The sequence below is a fragment of the Lampetra fluviatilis genome, unplaced genomic scaffold (genome assembly GCF_964198595.1).
Source record: "Lampetra fluviatilis unplaced genomic scaffold, kcLamFluv1.1 SCAFFOLD_645, whole genome shotgun sequence".
NCBI classification, from domain to species: Eukaryota; Metazoa; Chordata; class Hyperoartia; order Petromyzontiformes; family Petromyzontidae; genus Lampetra; species Lampetra fluviatilis.
In genome coordinates, this window is record NW_027621751.1 from 25,001 (window position 1) to 47,500 (window position 22,500).

The following is a 22,500-nucleotide window of genomic DNA, read 5'->3' on the forward strand; positions in this document are numbered from 1 at the left end:
GTTACTATGAATGAGTTAATGTGAATGAGTTACTGTGAATGAGTTACTGTGAATGAGTTACTGTGAATGAGTTAATGTGAATGAGTTAATGTGGATGAGTTACTATGAATGAGTTACTGTGAATGAGTTACTGTGAATGAGTTACTGTGAATGAGTTAATGTGAATGAGTTAATGTGAATGAGTTAATGTGAATGAGTTAATGTGGATGAGTTACTGTGAATGAGTTAATGTGAATGAGTTACTGTGAATGAGTTAATGTGAATGAGTTAATGTGGATGAGTTACTATGAATGAGTTACTGTGAATGAGTTAATGTGAATGAGTTACTGTGAATGAGTTACTGTGAATGAGTTAATGTGAATGAGTTAATGTGAATGAGTTAATGTGAATGAGTTAATGTGGATGAGTTACTGTGAATGAGTTACTATGAATGAGTTACTATGAATGAGTTACTGTGAATGAGTTAATGTGAATGAGTTACTGTGAATGAGTTACTGTGAATGAGTTAATGTGGATGAGTTACTGTGAATGAGTTACTGTGAATGAGTTTAATGTGAATGAGTTAATGTGAATGAGTTAATGTGAATGAGTTAATGTGAATGAGTTACTGTGAATGAGTTACTGTGAATGAGTTAATGTGGATGAGTTACTGTGAATGAGTTACTGTGAATGAGTTACTATGAATGAGTTACTGTGAATGAGTTACTGTGAATGAGTTACTGTGAATGAGTTACTGTGAATGAGTTACTGTGAATGAGTTACTGTGAATGAGTTACTGTGAATGAGTTACTGTGAATGAGTTACTGTGAATGAGTTACTGTGAATGAGTTACTATGAATGAGTTACTGTGAATGAGTTACTGTGAATGAGTTAATGTGAATGAGTTACTATGAATGAGTTAATGTGAATGAGTTAATGTGAATGAGTTACTGTGAATGAGTTACTGTGAATGAGTTACTATGAATGAGTTACTGTGAATGAGTTACTGTGAATGAGTTACTGTGAATGAGTTACTATGAATGAGTTACTGTGAATGAGTTACTATGAATGAGTTAATGTGAATGAGTTACTGTGAATGAGTTACTGTGAATGAGTTACTGTGAATGAGTTACTGTGAATGAGTTACTGTGAATGAGTTACTATGAATGAGTTACTGTGAATGAGTTACTATGAATGAGTTAATGTGAATGAGTTACTGTGAATGAGTTACTGTGAATGAGTTACTGTGAATGAGTTAATGTGAATGAGTTAATGTGGATGAGTTACTATGAATGAGTTACTGTGAATGAGTTACTGTGAATGAGTTACTGTGAATGAGTTAATGTGAATGAGTTAATGTGAATGAGTTAATGTGAATGAGTTAATGTGAATGAGTTAATGTGGATGAGTTACTGTGAATGAGTTACTATGAATGAGTTACTGTGAATGAGTTAATGTGAATGAGTTACTGTGAATGAGTTACTGTGAATGAGTTAATGTGAATGAGTTAATGTGAATGAGTTAATGTGAATGAGTTAATGTGAATGAGTTAATGTGAATGAGTTACTGTGAATGAGTTAATGTGAATGAGTTAATGTGGATGAGTTACTGTGAATGAGTTAATGTGAATGAGTTAATGTGAATGAGTTAATGTGAATGAGTTAATGTGAATGAGTTAATGTGAATGAGTTACTGTGAATGAGTTAATGTGAATGAGTTAATGTGGATGAGTTAATGTGAATGAGTTACTGTGAATGAGTTAATGTGAATGAGTTACTGTGAATGAGTTAATGTGAATGAGTTAATGTGGATGAGTTAATGTGAATGAGTTACTGTGAATGAGTTAATGTGAATGAGTTACTGTGAATGAGTTAATGTGAATGAGTTACTGTGAATGAGTTAATGTGAATGAGTTACTGTGAATGAGTTAATGTGAATGAGTTAATGTGGATGAGTTACTGTGAATGAGTTACTGTGAATGAGTTAATGTGAATGAGTTACTGTGAATGAGTTACTGTGAATGAGTTAATGTGAATGAGTTAATGTGAATGAGTTAATGTGAATGAGTTAATGTGAATGAGTTACTGTGAATGAGTTACTGTGAATGAGTTAATGTGGATGAGTTACTGTGAATGAGTTACTGTGAATGAGTTACTATGAATGAGTTACTGTGAATGAGTTACTGTGAATGAGTTACTGTGAATGAGTTACTGTGAATGAGTTACTGTGAATGAGTTACTGTGAATGAGTTACTGTGAATGAGTTACTGTGAATGAGTTACTGTGAATGAGTTACTATGAATGAGTTACTATGAATGAGTTACTGTGAATGAGTTAATGTGAATGAGTTACTGTGGATGAGTTACTATGAATGAGTTAATGTGAATGAGTTAATGTGAATGAGTTACTGTGAATGAGTTACTGTGAATGAGTTACTATGAATGAGTTACTGTGAATGAGTTACTGTGAATGAGTTACTGTGAATGAGTTACTATGAATGAGTTAATGTGAATGAGTTAATGTGGATGAGTTACTATGAATGAGTTAATGTGAATGAGTTAATGTGAATGAGTTACTGTGAATGAGTTACTGTGAATGAGTTAATGTGAATGAGTTAATGTGAATGAGTTAATGTGGATGAGTTACTATGAATGAGTTAATGTGAATGAGTTAATGTGAATGAGTTACTGTGAATGAGTTACTGTGAATGAGTTACTATGAATGAGTTACTGTGAATGAGTTACTGTGAATGAGTTACTGTGAATGAGTTACTATGAATGAGTTACTGTGAATGAGTTACTATGAATGAGTTAATGTGAATGAGTTACTGTGAATGAGTTACTGTGAATGAGTTACTGTGAATGAGTTAATGTGAATGAGTTAATGTGGATGAGTTACTATGAATGAGTTACTGTGAATGAGTTACTGTGAATGAGTTAATGTGAATGAGTTAATGTGAATGAGTTAATGTGAATGAGTTAATGTGAATGAGTTAATGTGGATGAGTTACTGTGAATGAGTTAATGTGAATGAGTTAATGTGAATGAGTTAATGTGGATGAGTTACTATGAATGAGTTACTGTGAATGAGTTAATGTGAATGAGTTACTGTGAATGAGTTACTGTGAATGAGTTAATGTGAATGAGTTACTATGAATGAGTTACTGTGGATGAGTTACTATGAATGAGTTACTGTGAATGAGTTACTGTGAATGAGTTAATGTGAATGAGTTAATGTGGATGAGTTACTATGAATGAGTTACTGTGAATGAGTTACTATGAATGAGTTACTGTGAATGAGTTAATGTGAATGAGTTACTATGAATGAGTTACTGTGAATGAGTTACTGTGAATGAGTTACTGTGAATGAGTTAATGTGAATGAGTTACTATGAATGAGTTACTGTGAATGAGTTACTGTGAATGAGTTACTGTGAATGAGTTACTGTGAATGAGTTACTGTGAATGAGTTACTGTGAATGAGTTACTGTGAATGAGTTACTGTGAATGAGTTACTGTGAATGAGTTAATGTGAATGAGTTACTGTGAATGAGTTACTGTGAATGAGTTAATGTGAATGAGTTACTGTGAATGAGTTAATGTGAATGAGTTACTGTGAATGAGTTACTGTGAATGAGTTAATGTGAATGAGTTAATGTGAATGAGTTACTGTGAATGAGTTACTGTGAATGAGTTAATGTGATGAGTTACTGTGAATGAGTTAATGTGGATGAGTTACTGTGAATGAGTTACTGTGAATGAGTTACTGTGAATGAGTTAATGTGAATGAGTTACTGTGAATGAGTTACTGTGAATGAGTTACTGTGAATGAGTTACTGTGAATGAGTTACTGTGAATGAGTTACTGTGAATGAGTTAATGTGGATGAGTTACTGTGAATGAGTTACTGTGAATGAGTTAATGTGAATGAGTTACTGTGAATGAGTTAATGTGGATGAGTTACTGTGAATGAGTTACTGTGAATGAGTTAATGTGAATGAGTTAATGTGAATGAGTTACTGTGAATGAGTTAATGTGAATGAGTTAATGTGAATGAGTTAATGTGGATGAGTTACTGTGAATGAGTTACTGTGAATGAGTTAATGTGAATGAGTTAATGTGATGAGTTACTATGAATGAGTTACTGTGAATGAGTTACTATGAATGAGTTACTATGAATGAGTTAATGTGAATGAGTTAATGTGAATGAGTTAATGTGGATGAGTTACTGTGAATGAGTTACTGTGAATGAGTTACTGTGAATGAGTTACTGTGAATGAGTTAATGTGAATGAGTTAATGTGAATGAGTTAATGTGAATGAGTTACTGTGAATGAGTTACTGTGAATGAGTTAATGTGAATGAGTTACTATGAATGAGTTACTGTGAATGAGTTACTGTGAATGAGTTACTAGTGAATGAGTTAATGTGAATGAGTTACTGTGAATGAGTTAATGTGGATGAGTTACTGTGAATGAGTTACTATGAATGAGTTACTGTGAATGAGTTACTGTGAATGAGTTAATGTGAATGAGTTAATGTGAATGAGTTAATGTGAATGAGTTAATGTGGATGAGTTACTGTGAATGAGTTACTGTGAATGAGTTACTATGAATGAGTTACTGTGAATGAGTTACTATGAATGAGTTACTATGAATGAGTTACTATGAATGAGTTACTGTGAATGAGTTAATGTGATGAGTTAATGTGAATGAGTTACTATGAATGAGTTACTGTGAATGAGTTACTGTGAATGAGTTACTGTGAATGAGTTACTATGAATGAGTTACTGTGAATGAGTTACTGTGAATGAGTTACTGTGAATGAGTTAATGTGAATGAGTTAATGTGAATGAGTTAATGTGGATGAGTTACTGTGAATGAGTTAATGTGGATGAGTTACTGTGAATGAGTTAATGTGAATGAGTTAATGTGAATGAGTTAATGTGGATGAGTTACTGTGAATGAGTTACTGTGAATGAGTTACTATGAATGAGTTACTGTGAATGAGTTAATGTGAATGAGTTACTATGAATGAGTTACTATGAATGAGTTACTATGAATGAGTTAATGTGGATGAGTTACTGTGTGAATGAGTTACTGTGAATGAGTTAATGTGAATGAGTTAATGTGAATGAGTTACTATGAATGAGTTACTGTGAATGAGTTACTGTGAATGAGTTACTGTGAATGAGTTACTATGAATGAGTTACTGTGAATGAGTTACTGTGAATGAGTTAATGTGAATGAGTTACTGTGAATGAGTTACTATGAATGAGTTACTGTGAATGAGTTACTGTGAATGAGTTAATGTGGATGAGTTAATGTGAATGAGTTACTGTGAATGAGTTACTGTGAATGAGTTAATGTGAATGAGTTAATGTGAATGAGTTAATGTGGATGAGTTACTGTGAATGAGTTAATGTGAATGAGTTAATGTGGATGAGTTACTGTGAATGAGTTACTATGAATGAGTTACTGTGAATGAGTTAATGTGAATGAGTTACTATGAATGAGTTACTGTGAATGAGTTACTGTGAATGAGTTAATGTGGATGAGTTACTATGAATGAGTTACTGTGAATGAGTTACTATGAATGAGTTAATGTGAATGAGTTACTGTGGAATGAGTTACTATGAATGAGTTACTATGAATGAGTTACTGTGAATGAGTTAATGTGGATGAGTTACTATGAATGAGTTACTGTGAATGAGTTACTATGAATGAGTTACTGTGAATGAGTTACTGTGAATGAGTTACTGTGAATGAGTTACTGTGAATGAGTTAATGTGAATGAGTTAATGTGGATGAGTTACTATGAATGAGTTACTGTGAATGAGTTACTGTGAATGAGTTACTGTGAATGAGTTACTGTGAATGAGTTACTGTGAATGAGTTAATGTGGAATGAGTTACTGTGAATGAGTTACTGTGAATGAGTTACTGTGAATGAGTTACTGTGAATGAGTTACTATGAATGAGTTACTGTGAATGAGTTACTGTGAATGAGTTACTGTGAATGAGTTACTGTGAATGAGTTACTGTGAATGAGTTAATGTGAATGAGTTAATGTGGATGAGTTACTATGAATGAGTTACTGTGAATGAGTTACTATGAATGAGTTACTGTGAATGAGTTACTGTGAATGAGTTACTGTGAATGAGTTACTATGAATGAGTTACTATGAATGAGTTAATGTGGATGAGTTACTGTGAATGAGTTACTATGAATGAGTTACTATGAATGAGTTACTGTGAATGAGTTACTATGAATGAGTTACTATGAATGAGTTAATGTGGATGAGTTACTGTGAATGAGTTACTATGAATGAGTTACTATGAATGAGTTACTATGAATGAGTTACTATGAATGAGTTACTGTGAATGAGTTAATGTGGATGAGTTACTGTGAATGAGTTACTATGAATGAGTTACTATGAATGAGTTACTATGAATGAGTTACTGTGAATGAGTTACTATGAATGAGTTACTGTGAATGAGTTACTGTGAATGAGTTACTGTGAATGAGTTACTATGAATGAGTTACTATGAATGAGTTACCTGTGAATGAGTTACTGTGGATGAGTTACTGTGAATGAGTTACTATGAATGAGTTACTGTGAATGAGTTACTATGAATGAGTTACTATGAATGAGTTACTGTGAATGAGTTACTGTGAATGAGTTACTGTGAATGAGTTACTGTGAATGAGTTAATGTGAATGAGTTACTATGAATGAGTTACTGTGAATGAGTTACTATGAATGAGTTACTGTGAATGAGTTACTGTGAATGAGTTACTGTGAATGAGTTACTGTGAATGAGTTAATGTGGATGAGTTACTATGAATGAGTTACTGTGAATGAGTTACTATGAATGAGTTACTGTGAATGAGTTACTGTGAATGAGTTACTGTGAATGAGTTAATGTGAATGAGTTAATGTGGATGAGTTACTATGAATGAGTTACTGTGAATGAGTTACTATGAATGAGTTACTGTGAATGAGTTACTGTGAATGAGTTACTGTGAATGAGTTACTATGAATGAGTTACTGTGAATGAGTTACTGTGAATGAGTTACTATGAATGAGTTACTGTGAATGAGTTAATGTGGATGAGTTACTGTGAATGAGTTACTATGAATGAGTTACTGTGAATGAGTTACTGTGAATGAGTTACTGTGAATGAGTTACTGTGAATGAGTTACTGTGAATGAGTTAATGTGGATGAGTTACTGTGAATGAGTTACTATGAATGAGTTACTGTGAATGAGTTACTGTGAATGAGTTACTATGAATGAGTTACTGTGAATGAGTTACTGTGAATGAGTTACTGTGAATGAGTTACTGTGAATGAGTTAATGTGAATGAGTTAATGTGGATGAGTTACTATGAATGAGTTACTGTGAATGAGTTACTGTGAATGAGTTACTGTGAATGAGTTACTGTGAATGAGTTACTGTGAATGAGTTAATGTGAATGAGTTAATGTGGATGAGTTACTATGAATGAGTTACTATGAATGAGTTACTGTGAATGAGTTACTATGAATGAGTTACTGTGAATGAGTTACTGTGAATGAGTTACTGTGAATGAGTTAATGTGAATGAGTTAATGTGGATGAGTTACTATGAATGAGTTACTGTGAATGAGTTACTATGAATGAGTTACTGTGAATGAGTTACTGTGAATGAGTTACTGTGAATGAGTTACTGTGAATGAGTTAATGTGAATGAGTTAATGTGGATGAGTTACTATGAATGAGTTACTGTGAATGAGTTACTATGAATGAGTTACTGTGAATGAGTTACTGTGAATGAGTTACTGTGAATGAGTTACTGTGAATGAGTTAATGTGAATGAGTTAATGTGGATGAGTTACTATGAATGAGTTACTGTGAATGAGTTACTATGAATGAGTTACTGTGAATGAGTTACTGTGAATGAGTTACTATGAATGAGTTACTATGAATGAGTTACTGTGAATGAGTTACTGTGAATGAGTTACTGTGAATGAGTTAATGTGAATGAGTTAATGTGGATGAGTTACTATGAATGAGTTACTGTGAATGAGTTACTATGAATGAGTTACTGTGAATGAGTTACTGTGAATGAGTTAATGTGAATGAGTTAATGTGGATGAGTTACTATGAATGAGTTACTGTGAATGAGTTACTATGAATGAGTTACTGTGGATGAGTTACTGTGAATGAGTTACTATGAATGAGTTACTGTGAATGAGTTACTGTGAATGAGTTACTGTGAATGAGTTAATGTGAATGAGTTAATGTGGATGAGTTACTGTGAATGAGTTACTGTGAATGAGTTACTATGAATGAGTTACTGTGAATGAGTTACTATGAATGAGTTACTATGAATGAGTTACTGTGAATGAGTTACTGTGAATGAGTTACTGTGAATGATCTTCTTGGTTCTTTCGGTAAAGTCATCACATAGAAGGGAAGTAATAAAATAATAAAAATCAAACATAATAAAATAATAAAAATCAAACATAATAAAATAATACAAATAAAACATAATAAAATAATAAAAATCAAACATAATAAAATAATACAAATAAAACATAATAAAATAATAAAAATCAAACATAATAAAATAATAAAAATAAAACATCATCAAATAATTAAATAAACAAATTTTGAAACAATAACAATTTAACTAAATAAAATAATAAAAATAGAACATTGTAACATACAATTCTCACGACGTTTCGGCCACAACGCAAGCAGCCGTCCTCAGGCGTAGAACAGGTCTGTCGGGAAGACAGCGTCTGAATGAAAAATGAAATTTCATTCAGCGTCTGAATGAAAAATGAAATTTCATTCAGCGTCTGAATGAAAAATGAAATTTCATACAGCGTCTGAATGAAAAATGAAATTTCATTCAGCGTCTGAATGAAAAATGAAATTTCATTCAGCGTCTGAATGAAAAATGAAATTTCATACAGCGTCTGAATGAAAAATGAAATTTCATTCAGCGTCTGAATGAAAAATGAAATTTCATTCAGCGTCTGAATGAAAAATGAAATTTCATACAGCGTCTGAATGAAAAATGAAATTTCATTCAGCGTCTGAATGAAAAATGAAATTTCATTCAGCGTCTGAATGAAAAATGAAATTTCATACAGCGTCTGAATGAAAAATGAAATTTCATTCAGCGTCTGAATGAAAAATGAAATTTCATTCAGCGTCTGAATGAAAAATGAAATTTCATTCAGCGTCTGAATGAAAAATGAAATTTCATACAGCGTCTGAATGAAAAATGAAATTTCATTTAGCGTCTGAATGAAAAATGAAATTTCATTCAGCGTCTGAATGAAAAATGAAATTTCATTCAGCGTCTGAATGAAAAATGAAATTTCATTCAGCGTCTGAATGAAAAATGAAATTTCATTCAGCGTCTGAATGAAAAATGAAATTTCATTCAGCGTCTGAATGAAAAATGAAATTTCATTCAGCGTCTGAATGAAAAATGAAATTTCATTCAGCGTCTGAATGAAAAATGAAATTTCATTCAGCGTCTGAATGAAAAATGAAATTTCATTCAGCGTCTGAATGAAAAATGAAATTTCATACAGCGTCTGAATGAAAAATGAAATTTCATTTAGCGTCTGAATGAAAAATGAAATTTCATTCAGCGTCTGAATGAAAAATGAAATTTCATTCAGCGTCTGAATGAAAAATGAAATTTCATTCAGCGTCTGAATGAAAAATGAAATTTCATTCAGCGTCTGAATGAAAAATGAAATTTCATTCAGCGTCTGAATGAAAAATGAAATTTCATTCAGCGTCTGAATGAAAAATGAAATTTCATTCAGCGTCTGAATGAAAAATGAAATTTCATACAGCGTCTGAATGAAAAATGAAATTTCATTTAGCGTCTGAATGAAAAATGAAATTTCATTCAGCGTCTGAATGAAAAATGAAATTTCATTCAGCGTCTGAATGAAAAATGAAATTTCATTCAGCGTCTGAATGAAAAATGAAATTTCATTCAGCGTCTGAATGAAAAATGAAATTTCATTCAGCGTCTGAATGAAAAATGAAATTTCATTCAGCGTCTGAATGAAAAATGAAATTTCATTCAGCGTCTGAATGAAAAATGAAATTTCATTCAGCGTCTGAATGAAAAATGAAATTTCATTCAGCGTCCGAATGAAAAATGAAATTTCATTCAGCGTCCGAATGAAAAATGAAATTTCATTCAGCGTCTGAATGAAAAATGACATTTCATTCAGCGTCTGAATGAAAAATGACATTTCATTCAGCGTCTGAATGAAAAATGAAATTTCATTCAGCGTCTGAATGAAAAATGAAATTTCATTCAGCGTCTGAGTGAAAAATTAAATTTCATTCAGCGTCTGAGTGAAAAATGAAATTTCATTCAGCGTCTGAGTGAAAAATTAAATTTCATTCAGCGTCTGAGTGAAAAATGAAATTTCATTCAGCGTCTGAATGAAAAATGAAATTTCATTCAGCGTCTGAATGAAAAATGAAATTTCATTCAGCGTCTGAATGAAAAATGACATTTCATTCAGCGTCTGAATGAAAAATGAAATTTCATTCAGCGTCTGAATGAAAAATGAAATTTCATTCAGCGTCTGAATGAAAAATGAAATTTCATTCAGCGTCTGAATGAAAAATGAAATTTCATTCAGCGTCTGAGTGAAAAATTAAATTTCATTCAGCGTCTGAGTGAAAAATGAAATTTCATTCAGCGTCTGAGTGAAAAATTAAATTTCATTCAGCGTCTGAATGAAAAATGAAATTTCATTCAGCGTCTGAATGAAAAATGAAATTTCATTCAGCGTCTGAATGAAAAATTAAATTTCATTCAGCGTCTGAATGAAAAATGAAATTTCATTCAGCGTCTGAATGAAAAATGAAATTTCATTCAGCGTCTGAATGAAAAATGAAATTTCATTCAGCGTCTGAATGAAAAATTAAATTTCATTCAGCGCCTGAATGAAAAATGAAATTTCATTCAGCGTCTGAATGAAAAATGAAATTTCATTCAGCGTCTGAATGAAAATTTTAATTTCATTCAGCGTCTGAATGAAAAATGAAATTTCATTCAGCGTCTGAATGAAAAATGAAATTTCATTCAGCGTCTGAATGAAAAATGAAATTTCATTCAGCGTCTGAATGAAAAATTAAATTTCATTCAGCGTCTGAATGAAAAATGAAATTTCATTCAGCGTCTGAATGAAAAATGAAATTTCATTCAGCGTCTGAATGAAAAATGAAATTTCATTCAGCGTCTGAATGAAAAATGAAATTTCATTCTGAATGAAAAATGAAATTTCATTCAGACTCTGAATGAAAAATGAAATTTCATTCAGCGTCTGAATGAAAAATGAAATTTCATTCAGCGTCTGAATGAAAAATGAAATTTCATTCAGCGTCTGAATGAAAAATGAAATTTCATTCAGACTCTGAATGAAAAATGAAATTTCATTCAGACGCTGTCTTTCTGACAGACCTGTTCTACGCCTGAGGACGGCTGCTTGCGTTGTGGCCGAAACGTCGTGAGAATTGTATTTTATTTTGTTTCATTTTCATTATTTTATTACTTCCCTTCTACGTAATGACTTTACCAAAAGAACCAAGAAGATGCTATGAATGAGTTCATGTGGATGAGTTACACCCACAGACACCCACACTCACAGAGACCCACAGACACCCACACTCATAGAGACCCACAGACACCCACACTCATAGAGACCCACAGAGACCCATAAGACCCATAGAGACACACAGAGACCCACAGACACCCACAGAGACCCACAGAGACCCACAGAGACCCACAGAGACCCACAGACACCCACACTCATAGAGGCCCACAGAGACCCATAGAGACACACAGAGACCCACAGAGACCCACAGACACCCACAGAGACCCACAGACACCCACACTCATAGAGGCCCACAGAGACCCATAGAGACACACAGAGACCCACAGAGACCCACAGACACCCACAGAGACCCACAGAGACCCACAGACACCCACACTCATAGAGGCCCACAGAGACCCATAGAGACACACAGAGACACACAGAGACCCACAGAGACCCACAGACACCCACAGAGACCCACAGAGACCCACAGAGACCCATAGAGACCCACAGAGACCCACAGACACCCACAGAGACACACAGAGACCCACAGAGACCCACAGACACCCACAGACACCCACAGACACCCACACTCATAGAGGCCCACAGAGACCCATAGAGACACACAGACACCCACAGAGACCCACAGACACCCACAGACACCCACAGACACCCACAGAGACCCATAAGACCCACAGAGACCCACACTCACAGAAACCCACAGAGACCCATACTCACAGAGACTCACAGAGACCCACAGACACCCACACTCATAGAGACCCATGAGACCCATAGAGACCCATAGAGACACACACAGACCATACTCATAGAGACCCATAAGACCCATAGATACTCACAGAGACTCACAGAGACACACAGAGACCCACAGAGACCCACAGACACCCACAGAGACCCACAGAGACCCATACTCACAGAGACCCACAGAGACCCACAGACACCCATACTCACAGAGACCCACAGAGACCCACAGACACCCATACTCACAGAGACCCACAGAGACCCACAGACACCCATACTCACAGAGACCCACAGAGACCCACAGACACCCATACTCACAGAGACCCACAGACACCCATACTCACAGAGACACACAGAGACCCACAGACACCCACAGAGACCCACAGAGACCCATACTCACAGAGACCCATAGAGACCCACAGACACCCACAGAGACCCACAGAGACCCATACTCACAGAGACCCATAGAGACCCACAGAGACCCATACTCACAGAGACCCACAGAGACCCACAGACACCCACAGAGACCCATACTCACAGAGACCCATAGAGACCCATACTCACAGAGACCCATAGAGACCCATACTCACAGAGACCCATACTCACAGAGACTCACAGAGACCCACAGAGACCCACAGACATCCACAGAGACCCACACTCACAGAGACCCATAGAGACCCATACTCACAGAGACTCACAGAGACTCACAGAGACCCACAGAGACCCAACGACACCCACAGAGACCCACAGAGACCCATACTCACAGAGACCCATAGAGACCCACAGAGACCCATAGAGACACATAGAGACTCACAGAGACACACAGAGACCCACAGAGACCCAACGACACCCACAGAGACCCACAGAGACCCATACTCACAGAGACCCATAGAGACCCACAGAGACCCATAGAGACACATAGAGACTCACAGAGACACACAGAGACCCACAGAGACCCACAGAGACCCATACTCACAGAGACCAATAGAGACTCACAGAGACCCATAGAGACACATAGAGACCCACAGAGACTCACAGAGACACATAGAGACCCACAGAGACACACAGAGACTCACAGACACCCACAGAGACCCACAGACACCCACAGAGACCCACAGAGACCCACAGAGACCCACAGAGACACATAGAGACCCACAGAGACACACAGAGACGCACAGAGACTCACAGACACCCACAGAGACCCACAGAGACTCACAGACACCCACAGAGACCCACAGAGACTCACAGACACCCACAGAGACCCACAGAGACCCATAGAAACCCATAGAGGTACAGTGCTTGTAATGATACAGTACGCGTAATCAGTACAGTGCACGTAGATGGTACAGTGCGTGTAGACGGTACAGTGTGCGTAGACGGTACAGTGCGCCTAGACGGTACAGTGCGTGTAGACGGTACAGTGTGCGTAGACGGTACAGTGCGCCTAGACGGTACAGTGTGTGTAGACGGTACAGTGCGTGTGGACGGTACAGTGTGTGTAGACGGTACAGTGTGTGTAGATGGTACAGTGCGTGTAGACGGTACAGTGCGTGTAGACGGTACAGTGCGTGTAGACGGTACAGTGTGTGTAGACGGTACAGTGCGCGTAGACGGTACAGTGCGCGTAGACTGTACAGTGCGCCTAGATAGTACAGTGCGTGTAGATGGTACAGTGTGTGTAGACAATACAGTGCGGGTACAGTGCGGGTACAGTGCAAGTAACGCGCCGTGACCGACGACGATCCACCCCTCCCCCCCTCCCCCCCCCACCCCCCGCCCCTCCCCCCTCACCCCCCCTCGTTGCCATGGCAGCGGGAGCTGCGGCGTCCATGCTGGAGCGGTTGCTACGGGAGACGGACCGCTTCGTCGTCTTCTCGGAGGAGGCGGAGCCACCAGGGGGAGGGGCCAGTGGAGCCCCCGCCCCCCGGGGGAGGGGGAGGGGCTGGGGGGGGGCGGGGGGCCTTGCCATTGGCTCATACAGCTGGTCAACTCACAGGTGCGGGGGGGGTGTGTGTGTGGGGTGTGTGTGTGTGTAGGTGTGTGTGTGTGTGTGTGGGGTGTGTGTGTGTATATGTGTGTGTGTGTGTCTAGGTGTTGGGGTGTGTGTGTGGGGTGTGTGTGTGTGTAGGTGTGTGTGTGTGTGGGGTGTGTGTGTGTATATGTGTGTGTGTGTATGTGTGTGTGTGTGTATGTGTGTGTGTGTGTCTAGGTGTTGGGGTGTGTGTGTGTGTAGGTGTGTGTGTGTGTGTGGGGTGTGTGTGTGTATGTGTGTATGTGTGTGTGTGTGGGGTGTGTGTGTGTGTGGGGTGTGTGTGTGTATGTGTGTGGTGTGTGTGTGTGTATGTGTGTGTGTGGGGTGTGTGTGTAGGTGTGTGTATGTGTGTGTGTGTAGGTGTGTGTGTGTGTGGGGTGTGTGTGTGTGGGGTGTGTGTATGTCTATATGTGTGTGTGTGTGTCTAGGTGTTGGGGTGTGTGTGTGTAGGTGTGTGTGTGTGGGGTGTGTGTGTGTGGTGTGTGTGTGTGGGATGTGTGTGTGTGTGGTGTGTGTGTGTGGGATGTGTGTGTGTGGGATGTGTGTGTGTGTGTACGTGTGTGTGTGGTGTGTGTGTGTGGGGTGTGTGTGTGTGTGTGGTGTGTGTGTGTGGGATGTGTGTGTGTGTGGTGTGTGTGTGTGGGATGTGTGTGTGTGGGATGTGTGTATATGTGTGTGTGTGGGGTGTGTGTGTGTGTGTCTAGGTGTTGGGGTGTGTGTGTGTAGGTGTGTGTGTGTGGGGTGTGTGTGTGTGTGGGGTGTGTGTGTGTGTGGGGTGTGTGTGTCTAGGTGTTGGGGTGTGTGTGTGTGTAGGTGTGTGTAGGTGTGTGTGTGTGGGGTGTGTGTGTGTGGTGTGTGTGTGTACGTGTGTGTGTGTGGTGTGTGTACGTGTGTGTAGGTGTGTGTGTGTGTGGTGTGTGTGTACGTGTGTGTGTGGTGTGTGTGTGTACGTGTGTGTGTGTGGTGTGTGTACGTGCGTGTGTACGTGTGTGTGTGTAGGTGTGTGTGTGTGGGGTGTGTGTACGTGTGTGTGTGTGTACGTGTGTGTGTGTGTGGGTGCTGCTACTCGCTACTAACAGCACTTTGCCCCTACAGCCTGCTAGAGGCTACCTGGGGGATCTTTGATTTTACCTTTTTTCTGTGCCCCCCCCCCCCCCTGTTTCTCCCTCTCCACGTGCCCCCCCCCCTTGCCACCCCCCCCCCCCCCCCCCACTGTGCCCCCCCCACACCCCCCCTCCCCCCCACCCCCTCCACCCCACCCCCTTCACCCCCCCATGCCCCCCCCACACCCCCCCTCCCCCCCACCCCCGTCACCCCCCACCTCCCCCCACACTTCCCCGTGCCCCCCCACCCCCCATGCCCCTCCCCATTCCCCCTCCCCCCATTCCCCCCCCCCACTGTGCCCCTCCCCCACGAGCCCCTCCCCATTCCCACCCCCCCACCCCCCCGTGCCCCCCCACCCCCCCTCCCCCACGTTCCCTCCCACCGTGCCCTCTCCCCCTTGCCCCCCCCCCCACGTGCCCTCACCCACCCCCCCCACTGTGCCCCTCCCCATTCCTTCTCCCCACTGTGCCCCTTCCCATTCCCCACCCCACCCCTCCGTGCCCCCCCACCCCACTCCCCCCCCCCCCTCCCCCTCCCCCCCTCACCCCCCCACCCCCCCTCCCCCTCCCCCCCCCCCCACCCCCCCGTGCCCCCCCCACCCACTCCCCCCCCCCCCCTCCCCCTCCCCCCCCTCACCCCCCCACCCCCCCTCCCCCTCCCCCCCCCCAGGTGCTGCTACGAGGGCCCGACACGGCTGGCTGTGTGCTGGTGGCCGCCTCCCACGCCGAGCTGCTGCAGGAGAGCGAGGACGGGGGGGGCGGGGCCGGGGGGGGCTTGGGGGGCGGGGCTACCCCCCCCACCTCCTCCTCCTCCTCCTCCTCGCCGGGGGTGGGGGCTGCGGGGGGGGCGTGTCCACGTGGGGTGGGGGGGGGCGGGGCTCTGCAAGAGCACGTGGCGCTGCTCCCTCGACTCCATGCAGTACTTCGCCACCATGGGGGGCGGGGCCGGGGGGGGAGGGGGCGGGGCCGGGGGGGGAGGGGGCGGGGCCGGGGGGGGAGGGGGCGGGGCCGGGGGGGGAGGGGGAGGGGGGGGACCCCACCAGCCCAGCGAGCCGTGGCTGCAGGTGGGAGGGCATCACCCTTGAACCCCACCCCCTGAACCCTGACCCCTCCACCCTGACCCCCCCCCACCCTGACCCCCACCCCACCCTGACCCCCACCCCACCCTGACCCCCCACCCCCCACCCTGACCCCCCACCCTGACCCACACCCCCCTCACCCTGACCCCCTCACCCTGACCCCCACCCCACCCTGACCCCCACCCTGACCCCCCACCCCCCACCCTGACCCCCCACCCTGACCCCCCACCCTGACCCACACCCCCCTCACCCTGACCCCCTCACCCTGACCCCCACCCCACCCTGACCTGGTGAGTGTGAGGGGTGAGTAGTGGTGAGTAGTGGTGGTGAGTGTTGTTGGTGTGCGTGGTGAGTGTGCATGGTGAGTAGTGGTGAGTAGTGGTGGTGAGTGTTGTTGGTGTGCGTGGTGAGTGTGAGTAGTGGTGGTGAGTAGTGGTGGTGAGTGTGCATGGTGAGTGTGCATGGTGAGTAGTGGTGAGTAGTGGTGAGTAGTGGTGGTGAGTAGTGGTGGTGAGTGTTGTTGGTGTGCGTGGTGAGTGGTGGTGGTGAGTAGTGGTGGTGAGTGTTGTTGGTGTGCGTGGTGAGTGTGAGTAGTGGTGGTGAGTGTGCATGGTGAGTAGTGGTGAGTAGTGGTAGTGAGTAGTGGTGAGTAGTGGTGGTGAGTGTTGTTGGTGTGCGTGGTGAGTAGTGGTGAGTGTGAGTGGTGAGCGTTGTTGGTGTGCGTGGTGAGTGTGCATGGTGAGTAGTGGTGGTGAGTGTTGTTGGTGTGAGTGTGAGTAGTGGTGGTGAGTGTTGTTGGTGTGCGTGGTGAGTGTGAGTAGTGGTGGTGAGTGTGCATGGTGAGTAGTGGTGAGTAGTGGTGGTGAGTGTTGTTGGTGTGCGTGGTGAGTGTGAGTAGTGGTGGTGAGTGTGCATGGTGAGTAGTGGTGAGTAGTGAGTAGTGGTGGTGAGTAGTGGTGGTGAGTGTGAGTGGTGAGTGGTGTTGGGTGTGCGTGGTGAGTGTGAGGTGTGAGTGGTGAGTGTGCGTGGTGAGTGTGAGTGGTGAGTGGTGGTGGTGAGCGTGGTGAGTGTGAGTGGTGAGTGTTGTTGGTGTGCGTGGTGAGTGCAGTTGAGTGTGAGTGGTGAGTAGTAGTATTGGTGAGTGGTGAGTAGTGGTGAGTGTGAGTGGTGAGCGATGATTGGTGTGCGTGGTGAGTGTGCGTGGTGAGTAGTAGTGGTGGTGGTGAGCGATGATTGGTGTGCGTGGTGAGTGTGCGTGGTGAGCGCTGTTGGTGTGCGTGGTGAGTGTGAGTGGTGAGTGTGAGTGGTGAGCGATGATTGGTGTGCGTGGTGAGTGGTGAGTAGTGGTGAGTGTGAGTGGTGAGCGCTGTTGGTGTGCGTGGTGAGTGCAGGTGAGTGTGAGTGGTGAGCGCTGTTGGTGTGCGTGGTGAGTGCAGGTGAGTGTGAGTGGTGAGCGTTGTTGGTGTGCGTGGTGAGTGCAGGTGAGTGGTGAGTAGTGGTGAGTGTGAGTGGTGAGCGCTGTTGGTGTGCGTGGTGGGTGTGCGTGGTGAGTGTGAGTGGTGAGTGTGAGTGGTGAGCGCTGTTGGTGTGCGTGGTGAGTGTGCGTGGTGAGTGTGAGTGGTGAGTGTGAGTGGTGAGTGTGCGTGGTGAGTGTGAGTGGTGAGTGTGAGTGGTGAGTGTGAGTGGTGAGTGTGCGTGGTGAGTGTGAGTGGTGAGTGTGAGTGGTGAGTGTGCGTGGTGAGTGTGAGTGGTGAGTGTGAGTGGTGAGTGTGCGTGGTGAGTGTGAGTGGTGAGTGTGAGTGGTGAGTGTGCGTGGTGAGTGTGCGTGGTGAGTGTGAGTGGTGAGTGCGAGTGGTGAGTGTGAGTGGTGAGTGTGCGTGGTGAGTGTGAGTGGTGAGTGTGAGTGGTGAGTGTGCGTGGTGAGTGTGCGTGGTGAGTGTGAGTGGTGAGTGTGAGTGGTGAGTGTGAGTGTTGTCGGTGTGCGTGGTGAGTGTGAGTGTGAGTGGTGAGTGTGCGTGGTGAGTGTGAGTGGTGAGTGTGAGTGGTGAGTGTGAGTGGTGAGTGTGCGTGGTGAGTGTGAGTGGTGAGTGTGAGTGGTGAGTGTGCGTGGTGAGTGTGAGTGGTGAGTGTGAGTGTGAGTGGTGAGTGTGCGTGGTGAGTGTGAGTGGTGAGTGTGAGTGTGAGTGGTGAGTAGTGGTGAGTGTTGTTGGTGTGCGTGGTGAGTGTGAGTGGTCAGTGTGAGTGTGAGTGGTGAGTAGTGGTGAGCGCTGTTGGTGTGCGTGGTGAGTGTGCGTGGTGAGTGTGAGTGGTGAGTGTGAGTAGTAGTATTGGTGAGTGGTGAGTAGTGGTGAGTGTGAGTAGTAGTATTGGTGAGTGGTGAGTAGTGGTGAGCGCTGTTGGTGTGCGTGGTGAGTGTGAGTGGTGAGTGTGAGTGGTGAGCGCTGTTGGTGTGCGTGGTGAGTGTGAGTGGTGAGTGTGCGTGGTGAGTGTGAGTGGTGAGTGTGAGTGTGAGTGGTGAGTAGTGGTGAGTGTTGTTGGTGTGCGTGGTGAGTGTGAGTGGTCAGTGTGAGTGGTGAGTGTGCGTGGTGAGTGTGAGTGGTGAGTGTGAGTGGTGAGCGCTGTTGGTGTGCGTGGTGAGTGTGAGTGGTGAGTGTGAGTGGTGAGCGCTGTTGGTGTGCGTGGTGAGTGCAGGTGAGTGTGAGTGGTGAGTGTGAGTGGTGAGCGCTGTCGGTGTGCGTGGTGAGTGTGAGTGGTGAGTGGTGGTGGTGAGTGTTGTTGGTGTGCGTGGTGAGTGTGCGTGGTGAGTGTGAGTGGTGAGTGTGAGTGGTGAGTGTGAGTGGTGAGTGTGAGTGGTGAGCGCTGATTGGTGTGCGTGGTGAGTGTGAGTGGTGAGTGTGAGTGGTGAGTGTGAGTGGTGAGCGCTGTCGGTGTGCGTGGTGAGTGTGAGTGGTGAGTGTGCGTGGTGAGTGTGCGTGGTGAGTGTGCGTGGTGAGTGTGAGTGGTGAGTGTGCGTGGTGAGTGTGAGTGGTGAGCGCTGTTGGTGTGCGTGGTGAGTGTGAGTGTGAGTGGTGAGTGTGAGTGGTGAGCGCTGTCGGTGTGCGTGGTGAGTATTGGTGCGTGGTGAGTGTGAGTGGTGAGTGTGAGTGGTGAGTGGTGGTGGTGAGTGTTGTTGGTGTGCGTGGTGAGTGTGCGTGGTGAGTGTGCGTGGTGAGTGTGCGTGGTGAGTGTGAGTGGTGAGTGTGAGTGGTGAGCGCTGTCGGTGTGCGTGGTGAGTATTGGTGAGTGGTGAGTGTGAGTGGTGAGTGTGAGTGGTGAGCGCTGTCGGTGTGCGTGGTGAGTGTGAGTGGTGAGTGTGAGTGGTGAGTAGTGGTGAGTGGTGAGTGTGAGTGGTGAGCGCTGTCGGTGTGCGTGGTGAGTGTGCGTGGTGAGTGTGAGTGGTGAGTGTGCGTGGTGAGTGTGCGTGGTGAGTGTGAGTGGTGAGTGTGCGTGGTGAGTGTGAGTGGTGAGTGTGAGTGGTGAGTGTGAGTGGTGAGTGTGCGTGGTGAGTGTGAGTGGTGAGTGTGAGTGGTGAGTAGTGGTGAGTGTTGTTGGTGTGCGTGGTGAGTGTGAGTGGTCAGTGTGAGTGTGAGTGGTGAGTAGTGGTGAGCGCTGTTGGTGTGCGTGGTGAGTGGTGAGTGTGAGTGGTGAGCGCTGTTGGTGTGCGTGGTGAGTGTGAGTGGTGAGTGTGAGTGGTGAGTGTGAGTGAGTGTGCGTGGTGAGTGTGAGTGGTGAGCGCTGTCGGTGTGCGTGGTGAGTGTGAGTGGTGAGTGTGAGTGGTGAGTAGTGGTGAGTGGTGAGTGTGAGTGGTGAGCGCTGATTGGTGTGCATGGTGAGTGTGCGTGGTGAGTGTGCGTGGTGAGTGTGCGTGGTGAGTGTGCGTGGTGAGTGTGCGTGGTGAGTGTGAGTGGTGAGTGTGAGTGGTGAGCGCTGTTGGTGTGCGTGGTGAGTGTGAGTGGTGAGTGTGAGTGGTGAGTGTGAGTGGTGAGCGCTGTCGGTGTGCGTGGTGAGTGCAGGTGAGTGTGAGTGGTGAGTGTGAGTGGTGAGCGCTGTCGGTGTGCGTGGTGAGTATTGGTGAGTGGTGAGTGTGAGTGGTGAGTGTGCGTGGTGAGTGTGCGTGGTGAGTGTGAGTGGTGAGCGCTGTCGGTGTGCGTGGTGAGTGCAGGTGAGTGTGCGTGGTGAGTGTGAGTGGTGAGCGCTGTCGGTGTGCGTGGTGAGTGTGAGTGGTGAGTGGTGGTGGTGAGTGTTGTTGGTGTGCGTGGTGAGTGTGAGTGGTGAGTGTGAGTGGTGAGTGTGAGTGGTGAGCGCTGTCGGTGTGCGTGGTGAGTGCAGGTGAGTGTGAGTGGTGAGTGTGCGTGGTGAGCGCTGTCGGTGTGCGTGGTGAGTGCAGGTGAGTGTGAGTGGTGAGTGTGAGTGGTGAGCGCTGTCGGTGTGCGTGGTGAGTGCAGGTGAGTGTGAGTGGTGAGTGTGCGTGGTGAGCGCTGTCGGTGTGCGTGGTGAGTGCAGGTGAGTGTGAGTGGTGGTGGTGAGTGTTGTTGGTGTGCGTGGTGAGTGTGCGTGGTGAGTGTGCGTGGTGAGTGTGAGTGGTGAGTGTGAGTGGTGAGTGTGAGTGGTGAGTGTTGTCGGTGTGCGTGGTGAGTGCAGGTGAGTGTGAGTGGTGAGTGTGCGTGGTGAGTGTGAGTGGTGAGTGTGAGTGGTGAGTGTGCGTGGTGAGTGTGCGTGGTGAGTGTGAGTGGTGAGTGTGAGTGGTGAGTGTGAGTGGTGAGCGCTGTTGGTGTGCGTGGTGAGTGCAGTTGAGTGTGAGTGGTGAGTGTGAGTGGTGAGCGCTGTCGGTGTGCGTGGTGAGTGTGAGTGGTGAGTGTTGTCGGTGTGCGTGGTGAGTGCAGGTGAGTAGCATCCAGGAGGAGCGAGGAAGCAGCAGCAGCAGCAGCAGCGTCGTCGATTCGGTGTCAGAGCTGATGGAGGGAGGGCACTCGGTGGGTGGCCTCGTCTCAGTGTCCAGCGGTGAGAGCACCACCACCACCACCACCACTAACACAACAACAACCACCACAACCACAACCACCACCACAACTACAACCACCACAACTACAACCACCACCACTATCACCACTACAACCACCACCACAACCACTATCACCACAACTAACACTACCACCACCATCACCACCACCACCGTTGTGACATTGGTTGTGCCCGACAGGTGGTAGCCACGCGGCAGATGCCGTCGGTGGTGGCGGTGGTGGCGGTGGTGGTGGCGGTGGTGGCGGTGGTGGCGGTGGTGGTGGCGGTGGTGGCGGTGGTGGCGGTGGTGGCGGTGGTGGCGGTGGTGGCGGTGGTGGCGACCCGCTGCAGTTGCAGCGGATTGTGTCACGGTGCAGCTGCAAGATGATCTACGTCAACTACAGCCAGGACGACACAACAACCACACAACAACAACAACAACCGCTGGCGGAACACCACCGACAGCAGCAACCACCACCCGGGTCACCACAACTACAACCACAACAACAACAACAACCACCGGCTGGGTTTCTCCACACGGCCAGAGAAGATCCTCTCAATCGCATGGAGGGTGGGTGGTGGTGGTTGTGGTGGTTGTGGTGGTTGTGGTGGTGGTTGTGGTGGTGGTTGTGGTGGTTGCGTGGTGAGTGAATGAGAGAGTGAGTGAGTGGGCGAGTGGGTTAGTGAGTGGGTCGGTGAGTGAGTGAGTGAGTGAGTGGGCGAGTGAGTGGGCGAGTGGGTAGGTGAGTGGGTGAGTGAGTGGGCGAGTGGGTGAGTGAGTGGGCGAGTGGATAGGTGAGTGGGCGAGTGAGTGGGCGAGTGGGTAGGGGAGTGGGTGAGTGAGTGGGCGAGTGGGTAGGTGAGTGGGTGAGTGAGTGGGCGAGT

General features: G+C 45.2%; 1 protein-coding gene across 1 annotated transcript in view; it reads left to right on the forward strand.

The window, feature by feature from the left end:
• Positions 1–22,500, forward strand: part of LOC144955652 (bridge-like lipid transfer protein family member 2) — a gene marked incomplete at its 3' end in the record, with an annotated part of 42,462 nt that overhangs the window by 8,171 nt on the left and 11,791 nt on the right. The window contains exons 5-8 of the mRNA XM_078885811.1: positions 14,174–14,357; positions 16,167–16,560; positions 21,498–21,615; positions 21,815–22,186. Coding sequence (XP_078741937.1) covers positions 14,174–14,357; positions 16,167–16,560; positions 21,498–21,615; positions 21,815–22,186 — 1,068 coding nt within the window. The remainder of the gene's footprint in view (positions 1–14,173; positions 14,358–16,166; positions 16,561–21,497; positions 21,616–21,814; positions 22,187–22,500) is intronic.